This window comes from Hyalella azteca, unplaced genomic scaffold (genome assembly GCF_000764305.2).
Source record: "Hyalella azteca isolate HAZT.00-mixed unplaced genomic scaffold, Hazt_2.0.2 contig11130, whole genome shotgun sequence".
NCBI lineage: Eukaryota > Metazoa > Arthropoda > Malacostraca > Amphipoda > Hyalellidae > Hyalella > Hyalella azteca.
Window position 1 is genome coordinate 61732 of NW_025941139.1, and position 9023 is coordinate 70754.

The 9023-nt window shown below is 38.6% G+C and overlaps 1 protein-coding gene across 1 annotated transcript; it reads right to left on the reverse strand.

Moving 5' to 3' along the window:
- Nucleotides 1-209: 209 nt before the first annotated feature.
- LOC125178586 lies at nucleotides 210-7180 on the reverse strand. The gene is made up of 4 exons (XM_047882726.1): nucleotides 7172-7180; nucleotides 5166-5282; nucleotides 3769-3874; nucleotides 210-369 (listed from the first exon to the last, which is right to left on the reverse strand). Exons 2-4 carry the CDS (start codon nucleotides 5233-5235, stop codon nucleotides 210-212), a joined length of 336 nt encoding a protein of 111 aa, XP_047738682.1. The 5' UTR covers nucleotides 5236-5282; nucleotides 7172-7180.
- Between the last annotated feature and the right edge of the window lie 1843 nt (nucleotides 7181-9023).

Genomic DNA, 9023 nt, shown 5'->3' on the forward strand with positions numbered 1-9023 from the left:
AAATGTTTTTCTTTTTACCTTTTACGTATGTATGTGAAGTTTCATGATAATCGGATAATAACTGTAGAAGTTTTTCCGGAGGGTAGCCGATCCCCTTAATTTGATCAATTGATCAATCAGAATGGCTCCAATAATGAAGTGTACCTATAGGTTAGAATTTGAAAATTCAATTACTTTGCAGTTCACACTCATCTTCAACGACTCTATAACTATTTATAATGTTTAATTTCTGATATTCCACTGAAGGCCATGAAATTACTTGCCTCTTCTGTCAGGGTGAAGTGATAAATTTCATGCGAAAATTTATAGAGTGTGCAGCTCCGTGTTTCGTTTGACTCTCCTCCCGCCGACGCCACGACGCACTCCGAACTGAAATTAGGAATAAATAATAAATAAGATTATTTTGCTCGCTCAATTAGAAATTTATTCTGGTGTGAACGACATAAGATAATACGTATAACTCACTCACTCAAGTTATACTTTATTTTGAAGTTGGACTGTAATAATTGAAAATTCATGCTTCGCATCTTCGAATTGCCAGCTAATTTAAACCAATTAGATATAATGACCTTTACAGAAATAAAATGATTTACGTAACGTGATTGTTGACCGAATATGCGTATCTGTCCTGCGGAGCGGCCTCCATTGGATGCCTTGGGTAGAGTGAAGTGCATGACTTAGGCATGTGAATTAATGTGAGAGAATTTGTTAGGTGCTCATACAAAGTTTACATTTAACATGAGCTCGCAGGCAGGACCTATTAATTTCATTTATGTAGTTAGCATGCGTTATATACTAGAACTCGATGATCTCAAATACCGCGGGCTAGTTTCTCATCAAGTGCATTTCAACATTTTGTATTGCTACGAGATCAAATTAGGCGTAGAGTGATCATCTCAATTAACACGTTCATACTACAAATATCGTGTACCGATCTAAACAAATGTTTAATAAACGAGTTAGTTCCCGTTTTATTCCAAGAATACTTTTATTGTATAAGGGCTATTTGACCCTTCAGGGCTCCGTATTCGAAAAGACAACTAACGCAAAATTCAATGAATTGTTGGAGGATTTTTTTTAATTTTACTAAACAAACAACTTTACTTTTTTTAATTCCTGTAAACAAAGAATGACGTATCCTAATAACTAGCGATCCCAGATCGAAGCCCTGTCAAAATTTTCGTGCCGATTAAGGTCGTTTTAGAGGAACTATATTCGGCTTAGGGGTAAATCAGGAGCAAGTCGGCCACGTAGGGTGTTTTGCTTCTATTTACCAGCCTCTTTTGGAGGTCAATTGCCCAGTAGGCCAAATCTGCGTAATATGATTAAAAAGAGCAGCTGGTCAAGCTTCGTCATGATGCCCCTGGTGAAACGCTGATGACGCTACCGCATGATGGGGCTGGTCAGAGGCTGAACAATGGTAAACGCACGAACAATCGAAGTTCCCGCCATACGGGGGTATGCGGGTATGTGCATGGGGGTCTTCCTCCCGCACCCCCCATCCGGACAGAGCATTAACCGTCGCAGCAATAGGAAGGCGCCAGTTTAGATCGAACCTTGAATCGTTCAGTACGTAGTGAAGAGTGCTCATTGCTTATCGAAAAGGTACTATTATAGTTTTGTCTCATTCAGAGGGCTTTAAACAATTTGATGCTTTCAGAGAGCTTTAAACAATTTCCTTAAATTATGACGTATTTGACTGGAAAATTTAAATTATGAAGGAAAATTTGTAAAGTTTTTCCCACGAGTATTTTATTGATAAGATGTAGTTGTATGGTGTATCTTTCACCATCACTTCTTTCAAAACGCAGCAATCATTCAATGCAAGTTCTTTTTTCGACAATAAGATAAGATTTCATGCGGAATATGCTCTAAATCAGTTGTTATTTGATCAGTTTGTTGCAATAGGTACTTCTCAAGTTCTCGTCGGCAGGCGACATTCATCATGACCACGCATTTGTGTGTTCCAGATTTTGGCTGCTGTAGAAATTTTCAACTTCGGGCATGTCGACACGAGCATGTTATTTAAGCTGCTCCTGTTCATATGCTTAAGGTTTTAATTTCTATAAATCAACGCGTCAACTGGATTAAGTGTAGTCGGAACTCAAAAGCTCACCATTACCTAGGATGCTAGCCTACTTAACCAACTGACAACACTCGACACTACTGGGCAGTGGGCGGCGGGCCAGCTGAACAAGATGGAACAGGTTGCAGAGCATATACCGATTATTCGAAAGTAAGTTAGTTGCTTTTCTTCCGTTCTATCTACTCTATTTCGTTGTATCATCAGGCTGCATTATGGAGTTACATTCAAGTATAAGGATGAATTTGGTTATTTCTGAAGAACTACAAATTATACGAAGATAAATTTAGAAAATTTCCATCGAGCAATATTGAATTGGTATTAGACGTTAGAATTTAGAAATGCTTCTATTCTTCATTTTTCAGCACTTGCAAGCCGTATTTTGACTATTTTCAGACCCCGGTAAAATTTTTTGCTAGACGAATGGTTTCTTCAACCAAAGAACTGTTCAGCTTTGGGCATATGTCTGCATGCTTGAGCTTATTGCTCAAGCAGATGATAGCTTATGAACTATTTACTTTACAAGGAGCCTCTCTGTGAGCAACATATTTGATTTGAGGAATTCCATAACTATCGTTTATTCCGCTATTTATTTGATTGTCTCTCCAGGAATATAGAGTGCAGTTGATAACTTAGATGCTTGTAAAGAACTACATGTGAAAGTCAATACCAACTGCCATTGCAGCAGCCGACGATGGATGCAGAAAGATCCTCACTTGCTATGAACTGTGAACAACTGAAAGCTGCAATCAAGTTAGTGCCGTATCTAGATTTTGTTAAGATTAACATGTGCTACTCCGTTCTATTGTGTGATCTTTCGTCAATAAACGCAGAAATTCGAGACCGTTGCAGAACTGTTTGCTCTATAGAAATTTAATGTGACGAAAGTTACATGAAATGAAACGGCAAATAATTCAACGATTATTTTAAACACAACGTTGTTCATTCAGTAGGATACATGGATTTAATAGGAGAAATTGGCTGGACTTGCATTACCTCGAATCAGGGATACCTTTTGATGTATCGATTGAATTTTTTATTTGCGATTATCTCATTTCTAACCACGCCATGTCATAAAAGGTACTAGCTGTAAACGTCTTTGCATGAAATTGAGCCTCTGGTAGACTGCTCTGATCTTAAAACTGAGCGAGTAGTGCAATATAGACTGCATATATATATAACTTACAGAGATTGAAATGCCCCCTCCCTTCCCCCCATAAGGGGGGGAAGGGAGGGGGCATTTTTTTAAAGCATTTTTCATATTCGGCCGTGTCTGTCCCGAACGTATCAGGTACCAAATACGCGCGCACCACGATCGCCCCAAGCTCGACGAGTAATTTCACAAGATTCCATTTCGGCGCTTATTTCGCTACGGCAACCGGAACCTAAAGCGGACATAGAGCTTCTAATTTACCCTGCCATAAGAACTTGGGGCGTCCGTGTGCCAGCGGCTGACAGGTCTTCGAATTTCGATATGGGTAGCATAACTTCTTCTAATTTTTCATGATGCCATATGCACAGAAAAGCAAAATTTTACGAAATGTTGCCTGATAATTCAATTAGGCCACTCAATACCGCATCGTCACCATATCAGCATGAATTTGAGAACATCTAAGTGTAATTTGATTACACTTTAAATTGTGACATGGTAACTTCCCTCTGCCTTTGCGATGCTAAGGACTCACGTGTTGGTTACAATGACGTCCGATTGATGGAGGTCGAGACAAGTAAACTGAACTGGCGGAGCGATGAACTGCGATCCAAGAAGATTGCCCACCTCCGACATTGGTCCTGTATGGTGCCCATTAAAGAGAATGCGTTAAATTTGTAACAGCTTATGTTAAATATATGAAATGTAATGAATTACTGCCCGGAAAATCTGAAATTTATGTTATGAATAGAAGGAATTTCTATGGTAAATAGTTTAATTTGCCATCAGGTTGAAAAAGACCTTCGATATAATAATCAGATTATAGTGGTTTCATTAGAAGTTGAAACATGATCACGGAACATTTTTTTTAAATCGGGTTTAATTGCATGCAAGAACCAAATAACTCAGTCAAACTACAACATAGATATTTTTGTTATACATCCATCTTTTGGGCGGTTGCGGCTGAACAAATTGAACTGAATTTAATAAAATTAAACAGATATAATTGAAGTTTGAGTATCCACGACTCCCAAGTGGTACCGGGTTCAGAGTAAACTCAGCTGCACCAGTATACTCAATGTCTGGACAAACTATCCTAGACACTTAGTTTCCATTTCGTAATTTTACGCGTAAAGTTTTACGGTAGTAAAAAATTTGACTTTACCCTACCATTTTATTTTTAATTTCATTTAAAATATTAGTGAACAAAATGCAGCTGTGAAAATTTATTAAATAAGTTATTCATAGCCACTCGGCCGCCTATCCGATTTCACCTAAAATGTTCACCGCTAATTGTGGGTTTTAACCCCAATTCGCTGTCCGTCTTTGTAATCTTATCCACTCAGCACCCAACTTTTTATTCATTCAAATATTTATATTGCATTGGACTTGTTACCTTCTGTTTATGAATGTTTATCATGTCAATGATACTAAAGTGGAACGTACGTACGTAAGTAGGCAAAATTGCATGTTGGTAAGGATTCAAGATTTTATAGCTGGAGATCAATTGCAATCTGCATGGGAATGGTGCATCAATCTCAATGTAAATACTCATTCAAAATTATATAACCACTGTTATATTCATTGCGAAATACTTACTGTAGACGGGCAACAAGGTATTCAATTTTCACTGTAAAAGACTCAACTAAATAAAGTACCTATTGCATTTTGAAAGGGTTAATTGTGCGATTCGGATATTTACATACCGGTGGGTTAGTCATGGTTTGTCCTGGATTAATGATTGTTCCATCCACTGCTATTACAATCAACCAGATTATCAGCAAAAATATCGTTAAAAATCGTTAACTGTTGTGTCAATCAGGGAGCCTAACGTCAGTCTAGTACTGAATCGAATAGCGACCTCCTAATTGAAAATCTAAAGTTTATGAATTTGACGAAGAATAAATACCTGAACGAAGAATAGATTCTCACCCAAGGACGCGACTGCGAATAACAGGTATGTTGCTGGACCCACACCCAGCGAGGTGATGATCTCGTCCATGTCACTGAATCGCAGTCTGTCGCCCCCGCCTTGTTGAACAGTTGCGTCTGTCAGCGGAAATCAGAGAAAATCAGTAGATCCTTAGATCAACACTTCTCTTAAACTTCACTTCTGTTTGTTTGTCTGCTACAAATCATATAATCGATTGATATATGTCAATCTCTTACGTATGTCAATTTCTATACTTATTTAGTGCTGCCTGAATTGCTGCGTGTAATTTTTAGTTTCAACTTGCGGCTTCTTTTAGGGATATTTCATTGGAAGTCTCATCGTTCCCTGTAGAGAAAATAGAAACGTACAATGGCTGGAATCAGCTGGTAATGGCTGGTAACATTTTCAAAAATTTTGTTGTTCCTTTAATAAAATCATAATTTATTTGTATTTGAACGAGAGTCATCGTGTGAAGCCAATTAATTCAACAAACTCTTTACGTTTTTACTTTCTTTAATTTAGCTATACGTTTGTTATTAGATAATCAGCAACAGTCCACATTAACCCAATCAAAATTTGTATTCCTTATTATTTCGCTGGCGGCTCAAGGACGCCCCAAGCTCGCCTAGCGGTGTAAATTAACGGCTCTAGGCCCGCTTCAGGTTCTGGTTGCACGAGGGAAATATGCACCTGATTAGGATCCGGTCTATTCCTTGACAACCGCGGGGCCACTGCGGGTCCCGCGTATTTGATACCTGAAACGTCCGGGGCAGACACGGCCAAATCTGAAAAATGCGTTAACAAATTCCCTTCCCCCCTCTATTGGGAAAGGGAGGGGGCATTTGAATCGCTGTTCGAGCAGCGATAGACTAGACATATAAGACATTGTATGATATAAAAGCAGACTAGACATGTATCACGGCGTCACAATGAAGCAAGTGGCAAGTGAACGCGAGTTTGAAACGGGAATCAGTTAATACAACGCAATCAGTTAATCAGTTAATAATATCAGTTAATACAACTTTCAACCCAACTTTCCATATTACCCATAACATTTCCTAATATTTACAAGAATGCAAGACCCTTTCAGATTGTCCGAACGAAACAATCTTCAATATTCACCACCACTCAGCATTCTCACACATTACCCAAAACCAAACATTCTTCAGTATGCAATAGTACTCAACGATCAACATTCTCCAATATTCAACACCGTTCAATATTAACCCACATCATCCATGTCCAAAACATTCTATTCCATTCACCCGTACCAAACATACCAATTGCGGATACCGATCATTTTCCACGTACGGCAGTGTGAAACATTCTCTTACCTTAAACAGTATTAAAACTTCTCTCATATTCGCCATCACACAACATTCACATTTACTGTTAAGCATTCTCCTGCAATAATCACTTAAATCAGTCCTTAAAGTTCTCCCAAAATATTTGCAAACAACAGCCTTATGCATCTACAGGGCTCAACTTCAACGATTTCAACATTGCGCATATTCAATATAGTGGCTAATAATTTCATACCTGTGTTTCTAGGTATGAAATACCTAAAATATAATGAATTGTTCGCAGTAATGCAACTCAAGGCGAGACCTGCGCGCATTCCTACTACCTGTTGCATGTTCGGGTACCTAACATCCAGTGTAATATATATGCTAACGACTCGTCATTTCACGATACGTCACTACTAAGTTCCGTTCAGTTAACTGTTTTGCACGGGTCTATAAAATTCTGCCTACAGTGGCTGTGAACAAGAACTATTACTACCATCAAAATTGCAGTTGGAATTTGCTGTCTTTCCAACATTCAAATTGCCATGTTGCATGTTTTATGGCAATTTCCGAAATTTATCCTGTAATACTTTATAATTCATCGAAAATAACCGAATTCATAACGACCATTCGATTTAACTCAGGCAAAATATCTGATTATGCGAAAGAAAGAAGCACATAAATGATGATCACAGAAAAAGAATAGCTTAGTTACTTACAACGCTCTACGTCCTCGTTCGTACACATTTTGATGGCAGCGGCTTGGTGCTAATCTCGCTATCGAGTGTTGACTGCCGTCTGCCGGTAATTCCTAATTTTCAGTTCCACGATTCGATTCATCTATTATGGCGAATTAGAAATTAGAACCTTAGGCATATGAACACGAGCAGCTCAAATAACACGTTCATGTACTCATACCCCAAGTTGAAAATTTCTATGACTGCAAAAATCTTCGCTGGACTAAGCTCTTGAATGCCTATGCCGGTGCTGGGGCCAGGGTTTTCCAACGATCATCGCTCCAAGAATCTCCAGACGGAAAAACTTGAAAGTTGTACTTTTACAAATGTTCAGAATTAACATGTCTACATAGTATATGGACTAAGTTTTGTCATCGATGTCGTTTGAAACACCGAATATAGTTCGTATTAATTTATTTGTTCGAAAAAGAGCGAGGTGCCATAATACTTTCGTCGCGATGAGTCATGCCCAGCACGCGCAACTAGACTCCTGCGTCTCGAAATAATTTTCTCGAAATGAACCGGGACAGACGAAACGAGACGAGAAAATTCCGGGAAAAAAATAACGGGACAGAGGGTAAAATTTGTCCCGGAATAAACGTATGAACCGAGACAAGACTTCTGTCCCGGACTTTAAAACTTGTGTCCCGGTAAATTCTGGACCGGGACGAGACAGACAGATTTGAAACGAGACATAACGAGACGAGACGAGATTTGTCTTAATTATTTAAGACAAAACAAGTTTTTCGATTACGATACGAATTATTTCAATGACATGGGTTAAAGAATGACAAGTTAGCCCTTTATTGCTAATAGGGTCATAGACAGATACCAGTTAAATTGAGTTAATTGCAGATTTAGCAAAATTTGTCTGACTAACTGACATGGCAGGTAATTAGTGGTCCGACAAAAACCGCAGACCTATCGATGTATACATGGCTGAGTATTGAGTCAAAAATGTTACTCTTAAGTCTTAACTAAAGCTTCAATGGCACTTATGGGAATCGTACGAATACGAGTCGAGTTTATTATGCGTTCGGAACGAGTTCAGGCGCCGTGGAGCGCATAGGGAGTATGGACGCAGTGTCTAGATTAGTCGGCCAATTAGTAGACAGTGGAGTCCTGGTAAGATATTCCTAATAATACTAAAGCTAGTATTATATTATCTCTGCCTTTAGTAAAATTTTGTGCTACGCCTCCAGGAAATCTTCACAATTACGCAGTTTTCTAAATTGTTATCAAAAACTTGGGCTTGTTTAACGTTATTTAGAAAGAATACACATGGATATTTCGAGTTCTTTTTTGAAGATCAAACTATTATATTTTTTCCAACTTAAACTTTGTTGTATTTTACAATTTTGTTGATATTTCTTTCCAAACTTTTTGTTGAAAGAGATTGCCTATAAGGCAAGATCGATGAATCTGATTCTGTGATTGAGCTGGAGGCAAATCAAAGTCTGTCCAGTCAGCTGATGTCACCAGCTACAGCTAGTATGGCCTCCTCCAAACCATCATAGAACACAATTTTTGAAAAAAACGTGCTTATCCATTTGTATTTGCCTGTCAAGATCAAGTAACATAATAAACCACAACATGTATTCGTAGCAAAAATCATTTCAATTGCCGAGCTCCAATCCGAATAGTAAAAGGATACGTCTCAAGTTATTATATAAATGCAGAGGTGGGCAGTAGCGCGCTACATGTAGCGGCCGCTACATTTTCAGTAGCGGTAGCGGCGCTACATTTAAGCAATTGTAGCGGTAGTGGTAGCGCCCGCTACATATTTAAGTAGCGATACGAGGTTTTGCCGCTACAGCGCTACCGCTACATTTAT

Bases quoted from the DNA above. Each gene is read 5' to 3' on its own strand.
- LOC125178586 (XM_047882726.1), bottom strand. From the start codon at position 5,235: ATGGACGAGATCATCACCTCGCTGGGTGTGGGTCCAGCAACATACCTG. The intron at 3,875-5,165 runs GTGAGAATCTAT...GGCACCATACAG, and splicing joins ATTCGCAGTCGCGTCCTTGG to GACCAATGTCGGAGGTGGGC. The intron at 370-3,768 runs GTGAGTCCTTAG...TCCTAATTTCAG, and splicing joins GACGTCATTGTAACCAACAC to TTCGGAGTGCGTCGTGGCGT.